The sequence below is a fragment of the Parus major genome, chromosome 5 (assembly GCF_001522545.3).
Source record: "Parus major isolate Abel chromosome 5, Parus_major1.1, whole genome shotgun sequence".
NCBI classification, from domain to species: domain Eukaryota; kingdom Metazoa; phylum Chordata; class Aves; order Passeriformes; family Paridae; genus Parus; species Parus major.
Window position 1 is genome coordinate 37,078,546 of NC_031774.1, and position 25,150 is coordinate 37,103,695.

General features: G+C 39.5%; 1 protein-coding gene across 17 annotated transcripts in view; it reads right to left on the reverse strand.

The window, feature by feature from the left end:
* Window positions 1–2,560: 2,560 nt before the first annotated feature.
* RALGAPA1 (Ral GTPase activating protein catalytic subunit alpha 1) overlaps window positions 2,561–25,150 on the reverse strand; it is a 132,101-nt gene continuing 109,511 nt past the window's right edge. For 5 of the 17 annotated variants that reach the window (XM_015630322.3, XM_015630337.2, XM_015630326.2 and 2 more), the window contains 3 exons: window positions 15,632–15,756; window positions 5,506–5,620; window positions 2,561–3,926 (listed from right to left, as the gene is read on the reverse strand). In XM_015630322.3, the coding sequence (XP_015485808.1) occupies window positions 3,830–3,926; window positions 5,506–5,620; window positions 15,632–15,756 (337 nt within the window). In that variant the 3' untranslated portion in view covers window positions 2,561–3,829. Of the gene's footprint in view, window positions 3,927–5,505; window positions 5,621–5,875; window positions 5,879–14,476; window positions 15,006–15,179; window positions 15,183–15,631; window positions 15,757–25,150 lie in introns of those variants that run through there. The other 12 variants (XM_015630338.2, XM_015630336.2, XM_015630324.2 and 9 more) reach the window with 8 other exon arrangements.

A 25,150-nucleotide genomic window follows, 5' to 3' on the forward strand; every position in this document is an offset into this window, starting at 1 on the left:
GCCCCCGGCTGCAGCCCCGGCCCGGCTCACGGCGGCGCTCCCGGTCCGGGCGGCGGCCCCGGCGGGGAGGCGTTCGCCTGTCCCTGCTGCCAAAAGCGGTTCCGGCGGCAGGCTTACCTCCGCAAGCACCTGGGCACCCACGGGGCAACGCGGCCTGCCGCCTTCGGCCCGCCGGAGCGCGGGCCCCTCACCTTCGCCTGCCACCTCTGCGGCGCCCGCTTCCCCTCGGCGGACATCAGGGACAAGCACCGGCTGTGGCACGCCGTGCGGGAGGAGCTGCTGCTGCCGCCGCCGCCGCCCGCCGGGGTCCCCGAGAGCGGCGCGGCGGGCGGCGAGCGGCAGGGCTTCCCCTGCAAACACTGCCCCGCCACCTTCTTCAGCGCGCCCGGGCTGGCGCGGCACGCCAGCAAGTGCCACCCGCCGGAGAGCAGGCAGGTCCTGCTGCTCCAGGTGCCCGTCCGGCCGGGCTGCTAGGCCCGCGGCCGCCCCGGTGGGACTGCTCCGGGAGCCCGGGCTAGCCGAGCGAGCCCTGGTCACGCTGTAATTCCTATGGAAAGTCGCGGCTCTCACGGCTACGACGTCGGAGAAGCCGCAAGGTGACCAGCGGCCGGTGGATAGTGACCCGTTCAGCCCACGGGCCGCGATGCCGGCAGCGCTCCCGCCGAGCCCCGCAGTGGAGGGAGCGCCGCGCTGCTCCCCAGCCACCGGGGCACGGCCCCGGGCCGGCCGCAAAAGGCGAGAAGCACCGCCGGCATCTGTCGGGAGGCGGGCACTGCCGAGGCGTCGGGTGGCGGCCCACCGCCGGTCCATCTTCCGTAGCGACGGAGAGAAGAACGGCTGTATATAGGGTATCTAAAGAGAGAAATTATTTTTCGTGAGAAAAGGAGCCTGATCTAGTGACCTTGTTTTAATAGCCTTAGCCCCCGAGCTTCAACATTCGTGGTGTTTTGTTTGCTGTACTCTGTACTAAGATAGCTGAGAAGGTAAATGTTCATATTAAGTCAGTGTCAAGTCATATAATAGCTAGCAAAACGTATGGGAAATTAATCGTGCTGTCTGTTTAATTGAAATACGAGGTGTTGATCTTCTATAGCTAAGTACGCATCTCCTGCTTACTCTGTGTCTGTACTCTAGCAGCGGTGTGATGGGTAAAACACGCGTCTCTGGCAGCTGCCCGTTCCCAAAGCTGCTCCGCTCCCTTAGTGGCTTGTTGGTGCGGCACGGACAGTAGCCAGAAGGGCAGCTCGGTCTCACCAGGCTGGGCAGCGTGTGGCCCCGGCAGCCCCGGCACGGCAGGCAGGCGGAAAGCAGCCTGTGTGCGGCTCGCCTTTTCGGGCGGCCTGCGAGCCCTCTTCCCCCTGAGCTGCGCTTTTGGTGTGAATTCCTCCGAGTCTTGTGAGCAGCTGAAATTAGGACATGAAGCAGTCTTTAGACACGTTGCTAAAGCAGAGGTGACAGGCTACCTTCCTTCTCCCTAACGACGCCTACCTTTAGCAAAGCAACCCGCGGTGTGTATTCCCTGGCTTTTGAATGCTCTGGCCAAATGCATTGAAGTGCTGTTGGATTTACCAGCTACTGACACTTCAGCCAGTATTTGTTTGTTTGTTTATTTATTTACGTATTTATTTTTTCCATGAGTGCTTGTTTCTAAATGTGATAGCAGATGAGGCTAAAAATAAGGGCAAGAAAATTCAATAAAAGATTTAAAAGAAAGCTCATGCCTTTCTTGAATTCAGCAGGGCAAAGTAGATCAGCTGGTGACTTCCGAGGAACCAAACTGATCCTAGTCATAGTCTTTGTTCTAACATTCTCTCTGACATGAGCATGCAAAATATTTCAATCTCTTGATTAGCATCCTCTAAAGCAATTATTTCTGTAGTTTTGTATTTTGCTACACACAACAAAAGATGTATCATGCCCAAAGGCTGCAAGCAAGCGATAAGTGCTTTATGTTAAATGTGCTTCACGGACTTTGTCATTTTAGTTCCAGAACCCGGACAAATGAATTAATACAATATAACCTAATGCAGCCAAGATTTGCTTTCTGACAAAGGAGGCTCAACTTGCAACTCACCAATATGCCAAAAATAAAGCATGTTATTTTAAGTTGTACATTTTTCTGTCGTTTGTTGGCAACAGAGACTTAGGTAAAAAATGCCTGTTTATGCAATTAAATGAGTTTGCCCCTGGAGAAAGTCACTATTTTTTTTTTTTATTTTTAATCATGGTTCCTCTTTCTCTCCTTGTGTAGTCAAAGATGAAGGACTCCAGACCACGCAAATGTGATGATTATTAACTGCTCCTACAATTAGCACTTGAACAAACAGCCTGCCAGAGGGACCAGCCTATGCCTTGTATTACCTGCAGAGCTACATCCAATGAATTTACTAGATCTGGGGAAGTTTTCAGTTGGGCATTCTTGAGAACTTGTGTGTACTTTTTAATACAAAGGAAAACTAAAGCTGTGTATTGCATTTAACTGCTCCATGTGCATGTAATACACAATCCTTCTATAAATTCAACTAAAAATCTAATTAGTGAGGTGAATGACTAATATACAAAAGGTGGTAAGAATAATTTTATTGGATTATTAAATAGCATGTCTTCTCTTCAACCATTACAAATTTGTAGATACTACATGAATGACAATACATAATTTCTTCTTTTATTGTTGCCCATATGATATATTTACACATGCAGTTAGTACCGATGCCATGCTACATTTTGTTAACAGCATTTTGTTGTTTACTAGACTCAAAATGTGAGCATTTAGTTTTCTGTAGGAAAATACCTCTGGGTGGGTGGAACTCGTGTACTAATCTGCGCTCAGAAGGTTGAAATTATTAGCATTTCAGGCCAGGCTCCCGGAGCATCTTCCCTTTTCTTCCCTAGTACCCATCATCACGGCAATTAATTTCTATCAGAAAAGTGTTTGTTTGTTTGTTTGTTTTTAATGTAAGAAAAAAGAATATACATCTAGATGGAGCACCCTAATGAGAACGGCTAAAACTCGTGAAACTCAATGCCATTTACTATTGACACCACTTGGAAAAGCAAACATTATAAAAATATTTGGAAGCCAAGCAGAAGTAGAATTTCAGCACAGTGATTTTTTTTTTTTCTGGCATAGATTATCTGCAGAATTAGGAAATGATACATTGCTTGATGATGAAAGGGTGCTATAAGCAAATTATTTCATTTGGCTTCTGTAATACTTGAAAGGCCATTGAACTATTTTATTCTCAACATAAATAATCTGTACACATCTTGTGCATTAACATTGTGACATCTGACAAAGACTTTACAAATGCAACTTCAATTTAAAATTGTACATTCATTTTCAAATTGTACATATTTCTTTCTTTGTTACAGGGAAAATTGCAATGGGGTGCAATAAATATACTGTAATCCAACTGCAGTCTCCAATTCCATGTTGATTCAAGATCAACCAGAGTTAAAACCCAAAGTTAATCATCCATAATCATCCAAGTAGGTAAAAGGTGCAGGGTACAAACTGCACTGCAAAGAAAAAAAAAAAAAAAAAAGGCAGACCGGAGTTTAATAAAAAAACAAAGCTAAAATAATGAAGTCCAGTGTCGCTGTTTAAAATAAACATACAGAAAAGGAAGATGCAGGGCATGGGTGCACACACATGAGAGACATTATCCTTGAATGAAAGGTGTGAGCAGTAAATAAACCCAAAAGGTGGTGAGTCACTGCGGGAAGGGAGGCCAATTGCTCTTCACTAGAAAGCTGCAGGCATCTTGCCACTTAGGACTTGTTGGCTGAGCCAGAGGAGCGGCGCAGTTTCATGGACATGCGGCTCTTGCTAGTCCGAGGAGACATTGGAGAGGCTAAGTCTGTTCCATCCACCTGTGCTGTTGCTGCTGCTGGAGTTTCTCCCGGCTGAGTCTCTGGGCAGAAGCCTGCAGAGGACAGCAAGAACCAGACGGGTCAGTGCTGCCTTCCGCACTCGCAGCATGGGATCTCTTAGCAAGGGGCAGACAGGAATTTCAGTGCTGCTGTCACTGCCACAGCATCTCCTAGCCCTTTACCAGCTGTGGGTGATGGTATTGCTCATGGAATTAGCAACTGCCACAAATGCACCCCTACAGAAAGGATGGTTCCAGAAACCACTGAGCTATGGGACTGCAGAACCCCCTCGCTCTGAGCAATTGAGGCAGCACTGAAGTGGGCAACATTCTCCCGCTAACCAGGAAAACAAACAGCTCCAGTTCCCTTGCAGGGATGGGGGAATCATTAGTCAAACCACAACCCAGAAGAATCCAGTCTTTAATGAGAACATGAAGGTTAACAGCTCATTGCACATGAAGGGAGCTCTAGGAATGCTGCTGAAGAGGTGGAGTGAATTGGGAGCCAACTGAGAGAGCCAAACATCTTCTCCCATATCAACTTCAGTTGGTGCTTCAAAAGGCAAATTCCTACAGGGCCCACAAGGCAGAAGCTTGAACAGATTGTACTAACTGGATGCACTATATGTTAATGTTTCTTTGTAAAAGGAACAAGATGAATTTGAGACAATGATATGTAATTCATTAGCCCAGTGCCCAGAGCTACGCTCCAGTGGCCCCAGAGTCCTCACTGCAAGGGACAAGGCTCTTTCCTACAAGCAGCCTGTCTCCAAATCTTCTTCCATAGAGGTACAAAAGGAAAAGGAGAAAATATGAAATCAAAATCACATTCTCCTTCCTGTGCTACAGAAAATTAATACTGTGAACTCCTATCCATAAAACTAAACTGCATTTTCATTAGCCATTTACACAGACTGGCAGTGTGATTGAGCTCAACTACCTCGGTTGCCTCTGAAGGCTTCTAACCCATATAATTTAGAGATAGAAGCCTGGTCCTGCAGGTGTCAATGGGGAAACCCCTGCAGACTGCAGTAAGCCAGAAATCACTTGCTATTTCTTCCACATCATGCTATTACTGGTAATTCTTTAAAATAATAATGCAATAATCAGAACTGCAGATCTCTCTGCCTCACTATACATTTCACATATAAAGGGTGCAAAAATCATTCAAAACTGGCCATGATTTATTTTGAAAGATTCCTCTAAAATCAAATGAGGTCATAAGGTAAGAAGTCTAGGAGCAAATTTAAAAGATTGTCATAAACCTGTGGTATTTAGCAACCCAGCTGCTCTTGCCCGGTCCCTCACCTGCCTGCTCCAGAGCAACAGCACGGTACTTTCTATCTTCAAACCGACACAACCCATCCGAGTGACAGGAGAGAGAAAGGGCTGTTATTTGTTCCCCAGCTGGTGACAGTAATTTTGTTCATGAACTAGGTACTTCACTGCCAAACAATCTGGAAAAGCATGATAATGCCTGACTCACTGTGCCTTATAGAAAAAGGCAGGCAGGGAAACATGCATTCGCATTTTCTGAAATTCTATCTTGTTCTGATTTTACAAGAAATTAAAGCATTTCAAATGGTGGAAATTAGAGAATAGAAAATAACCGTTGTTGTTTTGCACAGCATACCATTCACAGCTAGCGTGAAAGACCTTCCGTTTCAAGCCTTTGCCCTTTACCTTGATGTGGCCAATGCTTTCTAGTGGAGGTTTTGGAAGGAGAAGAAATATCACAGCATTTCTTTCTTTGTTGAGAATGAAGAAGTGATGAGGAAGGAGGAGTGGAAAGAAGTGAGGAAGGGGGAGGAGAGAAGATAAAAGATAACAGGTGTGAGACATGAGACACGAACCGCAGAGATTGAAGGGTATTAACAGATGAGCACAGAAAACGGAATTTCGAATTTCATTATGCAATTGCTGCTCATGCTACAGGTTAAAGAGAGTGATGAGTTAGTTATGTGCAATGAAGCAACAGCTCTGAAATACGGTATCATACTTACCAACTAAGCATTACAAGAAAAAAAAGGAAGGGAGAGAGAAAGAAAAGAATTCTATAACATTATCCAGATCCAACATTATTAATAGCAACTGAGATACATCCTAAACACTGTCTGAAATGCTTGCTTAACATTGGTGAAAACAGCTAAATACTCACACACATACACACAACTGAGAAGGAAAAACAAATGGCAACTTGATATATGGCTTCTGCTCTCCAGCTGTTTCACAGTACTGAATACGTTAAAATTATAGCCAGTCTTAACATGAGACTCCTGAAATCATGTAAAGAAGCAAAAGCAGCTAGTTTTAAGCTAGTCAGTCTGCACTGAAGGGTTAAACCCTAGTGTGAAATTTTCACAGAATGGGTTGTTGGATAAAGAAAACCTCAGTCTGCCACATTATTTCAATTAAAGTATTATTGCAGTTGTAGCTTTATTTTTTTTTCCTAATTCCTGTGGACAAAAGCACAAACTCATATTTAACCACATTTTTTTAAAGAAACTTAGAGGTATTGAAGAACAGAAGTCATGTAAAGTGATTTTCACATTTGAACATACCACACCAGAAGAGTGAAGAACAGCACTTAAAATATATTTAACATCTGACAGAAATTAACAGATTAATTAATAACAAAATTTCTTTGGATTTTAGATAAGCATATATATACATACATACGCTCAAACACACGTGGATACTAAATATAGTATATAAAAATTTTTGCAGGTTTTGCTTTCCCTTCGGAATTTTAAAATTTTTCGTATAAAATGCTATTATCTTTATCTCTCTCTCTAGAATTGTCCTGGTTCTGATCAGGATGGGGTAATTTTTGCAGTAGCAAGGAGTGGGTATGACTAAGACCTGGAGGTTATTCTATATCATCCTGTGTAATTTTTTGGGGAAGGGCTCACTTCTGAGTCAGTGTAGTGTGGTGGAGGGAGTGTTTGGGTATTATTGTGGGTGGGGTTCACTTCCTGCATCAAATTGTTCACCTCTTTCTTGTACCCTCTGCCATTAGCACTGTTATTGTTACAGTATGTTTTCTTATCTCATTGCTGTTTCCAGTAAAAATTGTTCTTATCTCTTGAGCTTTACCTTTTATGCCTCCAATTCTCCTCTCCAGCCTGCCAAGGAGAAGGGGAGTGATGGAGCAGCACATGGTTTGGAGCAGCACATGGTTTTAGTGGGAACACGGAATTGGAGAATACCATTCCTAAAACACAACAGCTTCTTTGGTGCCCAGTGTGAGACACGAAGGGTTGAGATAACAACAGATTTGCCCAGAGTGAGTTGAAAACGAATTTGATCTAATTTGATACGGTTTGTTGTACTAGGTGCAGACCTACTGGTTGCAGTGGTCTTGCCTGGTTTGCTCATGTGGGTGTGGTACCTAACCCTGTACATGTTTCTGTACATCCACTATGTGCTCATAATGGTGCTCCTTTTGAGAGCAGAGAGAGGGACTGGGATTGCTTTGTTGCTGTACTATAGGGTATCAATTTATGACATGGTAAGATAAAGGGCAATGATGATCATTTGGGATTGTATTCAGTGTTTCTCTCCCATCCTTACTCAGGCACTAGTTCTGGGAATACATTAATAATAACACCCAGGCTGTGGGGGGGAAATCGATTTCCCCAGATTTTCACCCCGTTTTCTTCCTTCAGATCTGTTAAAACAGCTTTTGAGAATTTTGAATTCCTGCTGGATGTTAAGGAAAGCATATTCTTGTTGCTAAGTCTGCCATGTCTCCTCAGTGCAGTCCACACCATATTTAGAGTGAGGACAGAGATTTCTAGGGAGGCCATTCAGAGATCTGCCCTGAAGGGTGGATGGTCATCAGTAGCATAGAGTGCAGGAGAGAATGAGCCAGTTTTTGGGGAAATTCTCTGCTCTAATGGTTTAGCATTTCGCCTACACAACCCTGATGATCTCCTTGCAAGGAGAATGCTGTGGCAGCTCCAGAGAGGATGTACATGCACACAGAAGATGTGTGTGCATCTACATGATGTACTTTTACAGCCAACTTCTCTACCCAGGCCATGATGTCCTGCCACAGTTCAGTGGCCCAGATGGTTTCCTTCTGCACTGCCAATCACTCTTTTTACATCATTGTTGCCACCCCCACAGAGCATTTGCCACCGTATGCATGAGTGTAGAGGCAAACTGCTGGCCTTTCCTCTCGTTCAGTGACACTTGAGGCCAGCTGGATGGCTTTCAGCTCTGCACCCTGACTTGATCCACCTTGTCCCTCAACAGCTTCTGGAACTCGCCATGTAGGATTCCGTACATCATCATTCCATTTTTAATGTATCCCTACAAAATGCTAAGAACCATGAGTGAAGAGAGTGTATCTTTTTCATTTTCTGGTAGCTGATTACATGAGGGGGTCGGAGTTGTGCTGCTGAAGAACATTGCAACAATGGACAGGTGGATTGGGCTGCCAAGACTGAAGTGTCTCAGGTCGATCTGGAATTATTTCTGACTCAGTGGGCTCATAACAGTTCAGGCCATCAGGGAAGAGATGCAACATCCAGATGGGCTCGTGACTGAGCAGGAGACACTATATCCCAGGTTAACCATAAGCATGAAACATGCACTGCAATTGGGCAGGCCAAATGGGTAAAGTCTCTTTGGTGTGGGGGAGGAGGGCTGAAATATAAATGTGAGAAGGCCTGGCAGATCGATTACATCACACTCCCACAAATCTGCCTAGGCAAGTGCCATGTGCTGACAATGGTGGAGACAACCACTGGATGGCTGGAGATGCACTCTGTGCCTCACATCACTGCCCAGAATACCATCCCTGAAAAGCAGCTCATGTGGTGACACACCATCGCCAAAAGAACAGAGTTGAACAATGGGACTAATTTCAAAAATATTCTCATAGACACCTAGGCCAGAATCATACTGAGTGGGCACATCACATTCCCTATCCTGCACCAGTCTCTGGGAAAATGGAATGGCACAGGGGACTGTTAAAAACCACATTGAGAGCAATAGGTGCTGAGACCTTCTACACCAGGCTCTGCATTTAGCACGGGCCCCCTGGTTAGTTAACACTAGAGCATCTACCTTGCTTGCCCCACCCAGTCAAAACCTCAATGTACTGCAAAAGGATATAAAGCTCCTATGGAGCATATGAGAAATGTGTTAGGGAAGACAGTTTGGATTAATCCTTCCTCAAGTAAAGGCAAACCCATTCATTGTTTTTTCTCAAGGACCTGGGTGAACTTGGGACAGTCAACACAGAAACAGTGTGTACCTCCAAGGAATTTGATTTTTGGGTTAAAACAGTCTGCAATGTTGAATTGTATAAAAGTCGTTGCTGAATGACACTGCCACTGTATGCCAGAACTACCATGGGCAATGAGTATGTAGTGCTCCAATTGTGAGCTCCTGGTGCAGCTTGCAACCACCTGACAGCACACCAGCCCTCCTGCCCTGGAAGACATCTGGGATGGACTGAACCCACAGCCATGGACTAAAGGAACTCCACCTTGGAGGGATAGTCATTGACTATGGAAATTATACTCATGCCTACGTATATATGTATATGTATATAGTTGGAAGGTGTAGGATCTGGGCATGATGCAGATGGTATAGAATAAGGGGTGGAAAATGTCCTGGTTCTGGTCTGGACAGGGTTGATTTTTGCAGTAGCCAGAAGGCAGCATGACCAGGACACATAGGTTACTCTGTGCAACTTTGTGTCATTTTCCAGGGATGGCACAAGGGCTCACTTCCAGATTCCTGTGGCATGGCAGAAGGAACAGTTGAGTATTGTTAGAGATGGGGTGTGTCTGTGCCCATGTGAATTGTTTGCCTCTTTCTTATACCTTCTGTCATTACTATTGATGTTGTTGCCACTGTTAATTTTCTTATCTTATTGCTGTTTCCAGTAAATTGTTGTTATCTCCACCTGTGCCTTTAATGTCTCCAGTACTCCTTCCCAGCCCACTGAGGGGGAATGATCAAGCAGCACTTGGTTTGGAGTGGTTTCAATGGGAACTCTGAATTGGAAAATACCATTCTTAAACCACAACAAAATATTTAGTTATCCAAAATATAAAAATAGGGTTATATATGAAGGCTTTATGGACAAATGATGGGAAGCCAGGAAGTTCTATAAAATAAACAAAATAGATGTCTTTGGAGGCAGAAAACAACAGGAAGTGATCCATATTTTTCTCCTCTTAGATCTAAGTGACAAATACCATAGCCTGATTAGCTATGATATTTTGGGGCCATAATGCAAAGCCATTTCAATTGCTTCTGAACAGGGAGATGGGTCAACAAAGTTGAAATGCGATTTTTACGCCATTTGAAAAATTTAGAATCTTCTAATGATAGTATGTTGGTTATGTGACTCAGAAATTAATTATTTAAATCTAAAATGGAATCCTAACTACACACAGACTAAACTAGAAGTAAGGTGAGATGGAGAAATCTGGAGGTATCATAACATATGCACTGCCATGACTAACCTCACGCATCATTTCTGACCTTCAAAGGTGAAAAATTCACCAAGGAGAAGCCTGAAAGGATGCTGCATGGCAAGACTACTCAGTTCTTCTAGCTTTATCACATCTCATTGTCTGGATCAACACCATCCTGAGTGGTGTCTCTGTGAATGACCACAGGGGAAAATATAATTTGTGCATGTTGGTAAATTTTGATGGTCTTCGGAGATACTTCAGCATGTCCCACCTCATCTTCAGGGAAGAGGGCAATCATTTTTGTACAGCCTGTGCTCTTCATCACTCTTATAAATTTCAGCCCAAATCTGGCCAAGTGGTCTGTCAAGCTCAGAAGTCTTGCTAGAATCAAGTCAATTAAGTGTCTCACTAGTTTTGTGAAATGAGGAAAGGAAGAGAGAAGCAGATGTAGAAAGACTACAAAAGCAGCTGCAAAGCAAGGCAAAAAGGTGAGGAAGAGATGGTCTAAAGATCTGGGAGACCAGAACTGGGTATAAGAGAAAGAACTAAGAGGCATGAGAAAGAACAGAGCAAAAAAAAGATTAAGTTTATGGCAAAACAGCAGCCAGTATCCAGTGAAGAATGCTCTTCAGAACATAGCTGGAACCATGCATGTTAAGAAAGCCTATTTCTCTCTGTCAAATAACAGTGAGACCCACTGGCAAAATTCCCAGTCTTTCCACTAGTAGGGACTGAGGCAGAGCTAAGAGAGCTTACCATTCCTACAAACTACTGTCCTATCAGTCTGCAGGAGGTGGTGGTTCTAGAGGTTGCAGTTTGCTTATGTATCCTGGGGCGATTGATCAGTGTTACAGAAATTCTGTTTTGCCCTATAGTTTAAACCAAAAATGGAAGTAATTACACAAGGCAAATGTCACAAGAAAATAAAGTCAAAAATTAAAAAACTAGGAAAAGTCAGGATTAGAATTTAATTTTGTCCCCTTGTGTGTATGCATGGAATGCTTTTTAATTGAACAAACATACTATTTTTTTTCAATAGACCCATTTCATTAAACGTCGGAAGTTGAGCTGTTTGGGTTTCTAGCAGTCCACACTGAATTTACCATCTCAAAGTGCTGAGTGTACCTTCACCCAAGTGTTTGACTTTAGGACAGTAGTTCAGAAATGTGTAAGGTTTCAACTTCAGCCATTCCAATATAAATTCTTTGGAAAATGTCACTAAGTTTTGAGGTTTTGCTCTGATTTTGAAAAAAAAAAAAAAAAAAAGAGTCCTAAGTTTGGACTGGAGAAAGGATAATGAGAAATTCTTCCAGCCCTGCCAGACACAAAGCCCTCACTTCTGTATTTCAGCTTCACTTCCAATAACAAATCACCACCACCAAGTGTGACTCAGATCTTTCTACAGTGACAGAAGCATCATCATTCTGACGTGTGAAGGGGTGGTACAGGGCCAAAAAGATTATTAGTTTCAATGTTTCTCACCAATGAAGCAGCAGAAAAAAATACAATCTGTTGAACAAGATTTTTAATTGTGCAAGGCTGAAGGATCATTACCTCCACATTCCCCTGCTTCCCTGACTGGATAGTGGCAACCCCACTTACTTTGAGAGTGGGGCAGCAGAACTGTTCTGAATGCAGGCTTGAAAATACAGGAGTGATTGTTGGGATCAAAAAGCCTGATGCTTTTGTCACAAGGAATATACTATGATGAATGTAGAGGGGCCTCTTCTTTAGAAATTTACTGTAATAAGGTACTAGTCATAGTAGGAACAAAGGGAACAAAAGAAGAGAAAAAACTAACCCAAGACATGAGTACATTTTAAAGATCAGAATCTTAGCATCATGAGGTCAATATGTCCTTCAATATAATTGAGCTTATCATTGACAGTTCCCTCAACCTATTGTGGTGTCACAGAGATCTGGTTCACTCAATATCTGCATAGGACGAGTTACTCTATTTAGCAGAGTATTTGCAGTTACTCAATTTAACAGAAACAGCACAAGGTAAAAAACCACAGAAGCAACTGAATTGCATTCTGTGATTAAGTACAGGTAAATCTCAATTTCTTTAAATGTACACATTCACTACACTAGTCAGGTTCCTACACATGGGAAGGTGGACTAGTCAGATATTTTGACAGGGTAAACTAAGCTTCTAGATAAAACAGCAGCTGCCACGAACATTGTACTGAAGAGTAGTCACAATAAAAAAGGAAAGAGCTTTTGCTGATGTCTGAGCCTTTGATAAAATAAATCCATTTGAGAAAATACACTTTGTTACTAAACGGCATGTTCTCTGTTTGCTCTGATTCTCATATCTCAAATGAAAAAAAAAGGCCAACAGGATCAAAACAACAACAACAACAAAACGGTAACACCTGCTGTAGCAGCCTCATAGTTCCTAAGATATTTCTTAGATGAAAAAATGTATAGAGTATTTTATAAAATTAAACATATTCAGAAGTTGTAATCATGGAGATTATGATCCAAGAAAAGAATTAAGTATATAATATCTGAAATGTGGATTTCTTTTGTCTTAATATCTTCTGGTCAATTATTTTTTTATTAAAAGAAGCTCTACACATAAATGAAATATTTTGTATTTAGAAAATGTAACGTATTCTTAGAAACTGGTTAGAAATTTTTAGATGACATGGACACATCTGGCTGGGAGCCTGCAAGGTTTTGTCTGAGTCATCTTGAGGGCGATGAATACCTGTGGATTCCCAGGCAGGACTCCAGCACCACTCCTGTGTGTAATCCTGGAACAGTTCAGTGCTCTGTACCTCTTATAAGAAATTCACCTGTTACTAGGGCCCTGGAAATTTAGGGGTACCTTATTTTTTCAATAGCACTGCTGGTGAACTCTTCCTTGGGATCACAGTCCATCAGAAATTTGGGTCATCTGCAGCAACGTAGCTCACAGGTCTGCCTCTGCTAGAACTGGAAACCAGTGGTTTCCAGGCTAACCCCAAGCCCTAGGGTAACCTTTCTGGCAGGTGACAGCAGGGTTATTTCATACCCGCCTCAGGCTTTAGAATTTTGCCCTCTAGAGTCAGCTTGGAGGAAGATGGTTCGGTGTTGCTCCAGGCACTCTGTCCTGGAGCCGAGTATGATGTCCAGAGCCCTAGATGGAACAGGGATCGGGCTGCAAGCAGGACTGCCAGAGCATCCCCAGCTTCCCTTGGCTGAAATGCAAGCTCAGGGTCAGGCAGATGTGGGGCCAGGTTGATCGACTCTGATGCTGGGTCACACTGTGCTGTATGTCTGTCCTAGGAAGCTGCTGGCTGCTCCTGACACTGATGTCTCGGTCACTTCCACTGCACAATGCAAGGTCCAGAAGAATGTGGCTCCCAGGACAGGACATCGTATTTCGCGGTATGCAGACACACACACATGCATGTGTGCAGATGTGAAACACATCACAAGCTCCTATTGATGAGATTCCTACAGAAAATTATTAACTTTGATAGAAAGGTTAAGTTAAAATCAAGTTTCTAAAAAATCATAACCTCATTTCAGATCATTCTAGAGAATACCAATTTTAAAAGAATATAGGAATTGCCACTGTAGAGAAGTGTTCTCTGATGCACCAAACTAGCACAGAAAAGCAGCTTTGCTTCACCTTGAAAGAATGAATTAGAGGAAGAAGGCAGAACAACTTGGTTTGGAATAAGACTTCTGAAAAAGAATAGGCAGAACTTCAACAAGTGCACTAGAATATAGAATATATACTAGCCATAGAAAAGTGTCTGGTGCTGAATATTCACTAGGTACCTTGACAGGAAATGCAGCAAGGACTGATATCCATGGTTATTGTTTTTAATGTTTGTTTTTAATATTTCTAGCTACAGATTTTTCCTATTCAAATGTTTTCATACTTTATGTTACTAATTTATATACTGCTTTAATTGAATTATTTACTTTTAATTTTATTTATCTTTGGTCTCAACTATTTCCACTAGCACAATTATACCACTTATTATACTTTGAAACTGCACCCCATTTCTAATTATTGTTTGTATATTAAAGGAGCCTCAATATTTTAACATCTCTCAGTCATTCTTTCTGTAGTCCTACCATAATTCCTGTATCATTCAGAATTGATTTCTGTATATATTTTGAAATTGAGAAAAAAAAATTTCAGATAACAACTTGCCAAACTATTCTTACAAAATTTATTTCACTTAGATTTACAGTTTTTTCATGGAAGCACTTTGATTATCATTAAATAAGGTTTTTCTGAACAGGGGATTTCAAGTGTTACACATTCTTCTTCTCCATCTCTCCTAGGTTATCACTGCAGAATGTCTTACAACATCAATGAAAGACAGTACAGGGTACAAAACACACCACTGCCATCCAGTACTACTTGTTCATGCTGAGAAACAAAGGTCAACACAATAAAGTGTTACTCATTCAACAACTGTCTCTATCATTAGTTACCTTAATCCCAGAACCAGTGTTAGTGCTTCATGCAGACCTGAGGTTAGTAAAAGACTAAAACTTTTAGAAGATGTAGTGGTCATTTCTCAATCAGTGTGAAATTCTTTTTAGTGTGAACAAGGGCAACAAGGAAAGTTCGCATACAATTTGGTTACAAGCTTAGTGCTCTAGTAAAAGTAAGAGGAACAAAGGGTTTTTTTGGACACTTTGTCTTACCTTCAGATAAACAGAACTGATATTTAATGATCTAAAAAGAGGGGAAATAAAATAATGAAATAATCATAAGGAGTTCAAGAAATGTCAGAACAGGAAGGCCTTGAGTTACTCATTTCTTTTACCGATTTTCTTATTAGTAACAAAAAAATGCAGTATCCTCTTATAAAACAAGTATTGTATTGGAAAGTAAGAATTACCTTAAAACCAACTTTGTGACTAATAACCTGGGAACAAAGTTAAGATCGAGAGGCTCAGATTTTCATTTACATTTACATTCTAAATATGTACTGAGCTTTGAGACTTTCTTAAGAGGAAAATGCACTTAAAAATGTTTCTACCTTAACCAGCCTAGATGACAGTACCAACGTTTCCAAGCAGACTTTATACAGGGGATCGTGATAAAATTTGCTGTAAAAATACAGGGTCTGGTTGCTATATTAATGCATCCTGCCAGATCTCAATGCCAGGCATTGTCTCATGACGCCAGAAAACAGAATAAAGATTTAAAGTCAACTTTGCCCACATTCTCAAGCATGTATGTTCATTCCAATTAATGAAGACTCTTCATGATGTGCAAAGGTCTGAATTTTTAGTCTTTATAAGTAAGGATACTGCATTTCAAGTATGATTTTATAAGAACTGTTTGTTACTTCTTACCCGTCTCTGAGGGCAAATGGTGGTAAGGTGCTGGACAGAAAACCTGAGCAGCAAAATCTTCAAATGTTGTAGGCTCTAGATGATGCTGAACAATTGTTTGCAGGTATCGTGCTCTCTCCTCATAACTGAGTTAGCCAAGAATTAAGGATGAATTTATATCATGTACTGTAACTGCTAAATATCAGTGCCTAGTAATTCAGAATTCTTGTTTTTTGTTAAATACATATAATGTATTTCAGTGACTGTACACACTTATTTTTAATTCTTGATAAGACTGTGATATTGTCTAATGCACTGACATAATATTAAGTGCATGATCAATGTAAACCTTATGGTTCAAATGTATTCTTTTTACATCTGATGCAGAACTTCCTGAAATTGTTTACAAGCAACAACAACTTAAGTACTCTCTTAAGTAATTAATTTGCCTGTATTCTGGTCACAATTAAATATAAAAAACATTTAAATTTTTAGGAGGTGTAGCATGGAACATACCTTAGCATTAACAAAACAAATGACTTTGCACATTTCCATAATAAACTGCTTTCATAATCCCTAAACACACACAAATTTTAGACAAATATAGTGAAATTTCAGTATTGGGAAAAACACCTTATCAATTATGTCATTAAAACAAGCAAGAATATCTGTAAAGAATCCACAGGACCCTTAAATACTGGTTAACAGGGTGTTGGCAGGGCACTGACAGTAAAATACTGTACTTCTTTTTTCCTGTGTTCTCCCCCTCTAATATTACTGACAAGAGACTGGTACCTTGAAGTGTTGTTGTTTTTGGAGAACCCTCTCCAGGCTTCTTGTTCCAGCAGGCCTGATTGTGCTGTTAGCACAGAGAGAGCGAGAAAAAGAGAGAATATTTCTGCTGTTCATGAAAGCAACTATGGAAATGGCTGTCAAAATGTAGAGCAGCAGGCAGCAACATACAATTATCAAGAAAAACTACCATGCTGACTTCATGTTGTATAGTTGCTGAACTGAGAAATCAGTTAACCTTTTCTCACACAACTTTCAGAGTCCTCCAGCTGGACTCAGTATGTTGAATGAGGGAAACCTTCTCCAGTTATCTTGCACAAACACAGAACGATCAGAAATTTTCCCTGACATTTACACTTGTGCCCACTTTATTTCCCGTATTTTATTTGCAGACAGTGAGGTAATTTTCTTCTTACATAGTTCTGTTTTCCAAAAAAATACCCCAAACAAATCAGCATGCTGTGGAAGAATGCACTCAGAATAGGTTTCTCTAAAATTCTGGGGTCTGATTTCAGGTCTGCTGCTCTTTTTGGGGGAACCAGGGACAGCGAGGAAACAAGCTTTCTGACTCAATTTTCCCACCTGCGAAATGGAGATAATACTCACACTGCACATATTTTTTAACAATCCAAACATAAGAACTGTATTACATGTGATAAGCATTTTTAATTACTAGTGATAACATTCAAAATAAATAATGATACTGTTTTCAGTTATGATAAGCAATAAAATTCCCAACACCAAATATAAGTTGGAAACAATAACCTTCGTATTATCTTACAAAACTACAGTTCTACAATGACAGAACTTTTCCTACTTAATTTTTTTGGCCAATTCTAATTTTTCTTTACCATATTTACTGTAGATTTTGCAGTCTAACTAAATATGAAAAAATATAGAGAATATATTATCTAGAAACAAGTTTCAGTGAATAAAATGATTTCTATCATATTTCCTTAGGCCATAACTTGGTTACACAGTGAAACTGGCAAACAGTTTTCCCTCCAAAATCTCTGCTCTGAATTCTTTCTGAATCCAGAGACAGCTGAACCACAGCAGAAGCCTCAGTTTGGAGAAGCTATAATAGAAGCACTAGGACAAGAGAAAATATAAAAATCTCCAATTGTAACAATTCTTAGGTTGGGGGATAAACACAGTATTGAGCCTGAACAGAGGACAGTAATATAGCACAGTTTTTAAGAGGCTATGTATAAGTGGTAGAGGATGAAACTGATGGTTGAAGTCTAAATAATACTACGTATCTCACAACTTGTTGAAAAGCACTTTTTTTTCATTGGGGGAGATTCACAGCTGCTGAATTTTCTGCAGTTAATAGAGTCCTTTGATTCACAGCAGTGCCCCTTGCACAAAAAATACTGGCCTTTGTGTATTACCAGAAACTAATTTTCTATTTGGCTGAAAAGGGAAAAATGGGGTTATTGCTTCTCCCTCCTACAGAGCTTTTCATTATGCCTGATGCACTCAACTTCTAAGCTCTTCTGAGAAAAAAAAAATAACTGAAGAGGCAAGAGGTAGAAAAATGAGCTTGTTAGCACATTAGAAGTGAAGTATCTTGGTGGGCCCTAGAAATTCCCAGTGGTGTGTTAACTTATCACTCTATGCATGCTGGCACTGATAGTCTCCCAATTGATCACTCTCTTTTCGCACCAAAAGTGCTGCCAGGAAGCAAAGGCTGAAGGCCCACAGGAGAACAGGCTGCTATCAAAACAAGCTGTTTTTAAAAGTCTGCTTGAATGGGTAAAATGTTTCATGAAAAAGTAGGGTAGAGACACCTACTTGCTTTTAAAATGCTCTACTTTCAGAGGTCTCTAAAGGAAACCTTTTAGTTTATCCTCTTATATCCAAAGCTTATACACAAATAAGGAAAAATGAAGGAAAGTTACTGCTTTGAACATGACAAGGACACTTTTTTTCTCTAGTCTTAGTAAAATCTCCTAACCAAATACAGAAGTCTCGAGATAGATGCTGACTGAGAATGATAATCATGTTTTTGTTACACAGTGAAGAGGACATGCTTATATCAGTTCTAGAAGTCTAATTCAAATGCACACTTAGTACACCCAGAGAAAAATAATTCAGCTAGCTGGGTTGCTGCTCATCCTAACAATCCACAAAATCATCTGCAGCTTGTTAAAAACATAACCCACCTTAAAAAAAAAAAAAAAACTGAAGCAAATGCCAAGTCCAAAGCTTGCTCTACTTGGCACTAAGAAATTACACAGAAGAGCTCTGTTTCTCTATTAGAGCCTACATAGTTGAGATACTTTTATCTTCTATTCATTTATATTCTGAGAACATCCTAGTAATTTGAAACTCCAATTCTATATGCCTTCATGGCTGAGATAATCAAGTTCTACACTGTATTTGAATGCAACTGTCTGCAAGAGTGACCATAAACCCACGGTAGCTAATTTCTACATTACTTCTAATAGGCTAGACATTTATTTCTTTAAAACACTGCTCTCTAGGAAAGACTTATTAGCACTTACAGATTGAGTGGCACATACAAACTCAATGGCTAGTAATAATAGGGCAATGCAAGGTGTATTCTTACTTCGAGTGGATGTTGCCACTGGCATCAGCAATTAAGATGGAATGGGAAGGATGTACAGACACACCAATGGAGAAACACTAGCACAGAGAGTGACAAAACACTTAAACAACAGTATTGTGGGCTTTTTGCTTCTGGAGAAGGTGCTAACAGGAACAAAACAGAATGAATAAAAACGTATGATATACATTAATTATGCAGGCACTCGCCCAAATGCGTCAGCTAAAAACTTGCAGATACATAACTGCAAAAAGCAAACCAAAAAAATCTAGTTACTTCATTACACTTTTTCAGAAGAACCTGTTCTGAAAAGTAGAATCATCACCAGAAAAAAAATCAGGAATCATATCTTTATAGGTCACTTAGGTTACAGTCAGTCCAGCTAATATTTCATTTGCATTACAATTCCTTTTACTTACTCTCTAAATCTGTAATTCTTTCTATTAATAATTATCTGAAAAGATCTATTATTTGAAAATACTGTACTTTCCATTATTAGACATGTTGATTTGCACTTGGGAACGAGCACTGAAAGCCTGGCTGTCAGATCACCAACTTATGCCAAATCTTTCTAAAAAACATCATTTCATGTCTTCACCTAATAGCTCTCCATCTCTGTTGATTGTTATCACTTCCAAGCTTTATATTCCTATGGCAAAATACATCTTCCTCTTGCAGACTCCTTATGCATAATCTAAGCTAAGACTTCTAGCCATCTATCTGAACAAATTACCTAGGCTCTTACATCTCAGTTACTGCCATAGCCTTTTCTCTGGCCTAAATAAATGCATTTTAAATCCCTTTATAATCTACCCAGAGCACTGCAGAATCTACTTTCTGGACATACTACTTAGATAGTGCATTCTCTCAGATACTGCTCTCAGTCTGCCACTCCCTAGTGCAAATGCAGGTTACTAATCTGAACTTTATAGTCCATACCTATTCCATCCATTTTACCAAAACCACTCTCCTCCAGTCAGTTAATGCAGCCACTCTCACTAATCTTGACATTTTTGGAAAGGCACTTTTGTACTTTGTTCTACGTGGCTTATGCGTAGCATCAGGAATCTGCAAGTGTCCACAAACTCTCCCTTTTCTATGATTATTGATTTTTTTTACATTTTACTGCGTTATTCTGACTACACATTTTCCTTCCATTTTTCTTCACACTTCTCAGTTTTACAACTGACTAAAATGCATTACAATAAATCTATCTAGTATTTTTTAGTTAAGGAGCAGATGCATGATTACTACTACAGCCATTGACAGAATACCAATCCTAAAATGACATTAACCCGAGGCTGGAAAAAATGAAGGAAAAATATGGTTTAAACATGGAATGAAATTTCCAAGACTTTTTTTAAGGATATAGCACTTCACAACTATGTAACCTTTCTATTACCAGAACAACTAATGTTAGATTCTCAAATGGGCTGGAGAAGAAATTCTACTGCCTGCTCGAAAAACCTCTTGTGGAGAAATGCTTCCCAAGCACAGACTGGAATCCAGGGACTCTCCTCTCCCAGGGAAGTACCACAATGATTAGACTATATAGATGAGCATATGCATTTCCTGTGATTAAGAAGCAATCTTATGAAACAAAGAACAATTTCAGCAGTGTTGAAGTAAGACACTTTCATGAAAGCTTTATTCATAAATCTTTGTCATACTGGCATATTTGTATATATGTGCAGTTTACATGTAGTATACCATGATGTAACTATATATTGGTTATAAAAAATTGTATATTGTATAAAAAACTGTATATTGGTATGTAGATGCTTTGGTTCAAGAGCTAGGAAAAAAAAGACAGGGTTTTAATGATTGCCTTGAAATACCTCTTAGAAAAAAAGCTAGAACATGCATTTCTAAATAGCAAGATGGATTTTTTTTCAGGTTAAATTACAAACTCCTCTCAGAAATACATGTACAGCTGCATCCCTGGCAGCTCCAACTGTTAGCAAAATCATCTAAGAAGTCAATATATATTGATATGATTGTGGAGAGTATGACTTGGTTAGCCAGGCATTTTGAAAATAATTTAAGACAAGCAGAAACTGAACTGCTGCTCCATCCTTATCTTGAAAATGAAAATCCTACACCTGAAAATACTTTCTTGTAGGATCAATGGATACTTGCAAGAGGTTTTTAATTGCACATATACACAATTTATATAAAAGATATTAACAATATTTTAAGAAAAGCTATATAAGAAGGAACTCTATTGTTTACTACATTTTCCCCCGCAGCAAATTTAGAAGTACACATAATTTTTTATAGGAAAACCCCCTAAATCTGTAGTATTGTCAACATACAAAAATGCTCCTAGGATATTAGGGACCAAAGTAAAAAACAGTGAAGCACAGTGAAGAGCATATGTTGGTAGGAGACTTTAAGTTTTTTGCTTTCAGGCCTGAAAAGATGTGCAAACCCCACAGAATCAACTGATACAGTTTGAGGTACTTCGAATGACAAAATAATTGATTTTATTTGGCACATTTTTCCTAGTAAATTTCAATTCCTTACATCAAAGTTTGAAAGGAGAATGGCCTCCCCTATAAAGATAACAAGTATGGGTTAGGATCAAGGTTTTAAGCTGAAAGGAAAACAGTCCCAGCAGAATTTCACTTCTACAGGAAGACAAGACAAAACCCACACACATCACAGAAATGAAATTTTTTTCTGAGAAATCTCACTCTAAAAGAAGAGACTGTGCAGTGGTTGTCAAACCAGCTGAACTCATACTGAGTCACAGCAATTTGTAGTCTTTGTTGGCTCTTAGAGTTAAGGATGCAAGTCGGGCTGCTATTGATCCAGTGCTGGAAGCCCTGCAAGTAGCAGTATTTTGTATGTAGGTGGGTGATCAGTATCAACTGAGAAGAATAGTTAAAGTTCTCTTATATTCTGAAAAGTGACTCTGTAGAAGTGGTATCATGGTGTTCCTTATTTATTGCATTTCAGTAATTTCCACATCTAGTTTGCACAGTATACAAATAAAGAGTTTCTTTTTCTTCCAGCTGCATCTTCTGTTTACTCAAGTCACCTTGATATCTCAAAGTCAGTCTGGGTTCTTTTGTGTCTCTTAAATACTATCAATATTGAAAATGGCACATAAATATTTAGCTAGGTGCATCTGTTTTTTTTACAGCTATGCTGTAAATGAAAGGAGCTTCTGCACATACAACTGGACATAGACAAAACACCAATGATTCATAAGGCAGAATTCAGTTCATTCTCCTCATATCTCATGTGAGTTATTTAGGTGAAAGAGAAGAAAAAAATTACTATGCTTGACATTATCAAGCAGGTGAAAGAATTAAAAAATTTATAGTCTTTTAAGGGGATTTTTTCCTACTCTACTTTTTCAAGACAGCTCTTCTGCAATAAAATGTAACAATATATTTTCTTACTCATAAAAATAGAACATAAACCTCAGAGGAATGAAAAATGCATTTCAAAAGTAAACTTGTATGTTGCATTTGGTGAAAATATTTAAAAACTGCTGAAGGGGCTCAATTATCCAAAATCAGTAATTTTAATAAGTAATGTATATGTTACAATCTACTAATTAATGTAGCTATCTCACTAATAAAATGAGAATGTATATGAAAAAAAAGTAACAGATTAAGACTGTAGAATTAACCAAGCTTAAAATGTATTATCTAACATATTCAATTACATTATTTTTCAACTCAAGCTGTAACTGCAAAGGGCTGATTGAAGCAATTTCTGAGGCATATTTCTTCATTAAGAAAATAAGGGAATATATAATAGATAAATTTATACAAACTAATTCCATCATTCCAGATAAAAAATTTGTTTCCAAAACAGTTGCATCATTCTTTGAATAAATATAATGAAAATTACTTCCAAGTTTTTATACTACTAAACAGTTAAAGAAATCTGTGATAAATTGTTATCAGGCACTTTTTGCTACTTGGAGGATTTTTTTTAATTTAAGATTGCTTATCTTACAGTTGAAGGAGATAATTTATATTACATCTACTCCATAGAGTAGATATAATGTTTATATGGTTATATGGTTAGAAGTCCTGCAAGGTAGGCTAGATCAAGTTGCAGCCATTGAGTGTTTCCTAGTAAACGGTATTGTTTTCTGCCTAGTTTACTAACACACTACATACTGAAAGGCATTGACTTTATCTGAACTTATGTAAGAATCTCAATTTTTACAGTGAGCAGTTTCAAAATTGCTAAATTACTGCAAGGAATTCTAATTGATGCTTACATTTTCATTAAAAAGCTCAACACATTTATGATTCTGCAAAACTGTCCTTCCAGGAAAATCCTTGATGCATTGTTTACTTTTATGTTGTTCCACAAAAATCTTACAGCTCGCTAAATTCATCAGCGGTTTATAACATCTTCTAGGAAGAACAAACTGTGCTTCATCAGTGCAGACAAAGCTGGGCTTTAATCCATTTCTATAAGCATATTGCCAAGTCTGTATTGTTTACATTGCGTCTCAATTAGGAGACAGGCAGGACACCTGGTACTTCTTTATCTAAGTCCCACGGGCTGCCAGATGACTCAAAATCCATAACAGGTGCTAAGGCAGTGTGAGTGGAGCACCATTAACACAAGCTGCAATTGGATAAAATTTGGACTACGCTTAACCACTTAAAACACTCAATTATGAAATGAAAAATGTAACCACTCTTCACCAAGGTCCTTTACAGAAGGCTTATAAAAATATATAGAATTAAAATGCAACTGAACGGAACTTAAAATAAATTTTAATTTCAGTATATTCTTTAGAATATAAACGATATAAAAACTAATTATATATAAAAAAAAGTTGGGGTTCTTTTTAAGACAATTGTAAAAAAACCTATTTACTGAATTAATTCTAATTCTGTTCATCTGTTTAGGCAGCAAAAATGACAAAAATTATGCTCAGACTTCTAGGAATTTCAAAATTAAGGGAAAAAAGATCTGAATTAAGACTACTTATCAAATTTTTCAACTCTGTAGAACCCAGAAGTTATTTTATTTTAAGGACTTTAGCAAACAGGAACACCTTATGGAAGGATTTAAAAACCAACAACGGTTCAAGTGAAAATCTGTATGATAAAAGGTACTCCTTTGCACCAAAAAATCCCACTGCAAAAGTCTTTTCAGCACTTTTTCATCAAAGGTGAACTGAACTACATATTAAGCTTAGACCCTGACAGAACACGCTGCATGAGAGAAAAAATGAATATCAGAAATTTTACAGTGGACAATTACTTAAGAACTATCTGTATCTAAATGTGCAGTAATCCAATTAAGTTTCTATTTAATATTACAATTATCAAGAACACAATATAGTGATTTTATTACTAGAGTAAGCAGCTACAAAGTACAGTAAACTGTCATTTTAGACAGTGTCAGAGTATCTATGATAAGCAGCACATTGGCTTAAACTAATGCACTATATGCCTCTAGGGAACGACAGGCTCAGAGACTGGGTTTTAACATCAGAATCTATCCATTAATCTTGACTTAAATATAATCTACTCTGCAGTAAGAGGAAGAATGGGCATTCAATGAATTATCTGTTTGAAATATAGCAGGAGCATACTAATGCAAACATATAGCAGAAAGTATCAGTTTCTGTACTGTTTATAGTGTACTGTTCGTTCTACAAACCCTGAACTGCATTTTAGCACAAAGCTAAAAAGTTGGATCAAATGGCTAGCAGGATGGGAAGGATGAATACCTCAGCACTATAACTCTGGCTGGGTGGTTAGAAGAATAATTATAGTACTTAAAAATACTGCACTCATCCATGTTTTAGTAACAGGCAATGGACATGAAAACAAAATAGTGATGAAAACTGTGTTGAAGCCCATATGCAGGCAGAATTCCCACTCCAACTTACAGGGAGGATTTGTCTTACTAATGTATCCAAGATGAGAATCAATGAATCTATACGGTATGTTGTGCTAATTGTTTTGAAGCCCATTAGAGCTGCCACTGCTTCAGGCTGTCTCTGCAGCGAGGGAGCGCCGCTCCTGCAGCCAGACGGAAGCGCGCACCTGGCTGCTGTGGGTTTGCAGGAGGCAGCAGGGGAGGCGCAGGGCCACCGGCCACACAGGACTGAGGTTTATTAAAGCTGTTGTACCAAACACACCAATGAAAGATGGTAAGGTGTGGGCTGAAGTGATGACTGCAAC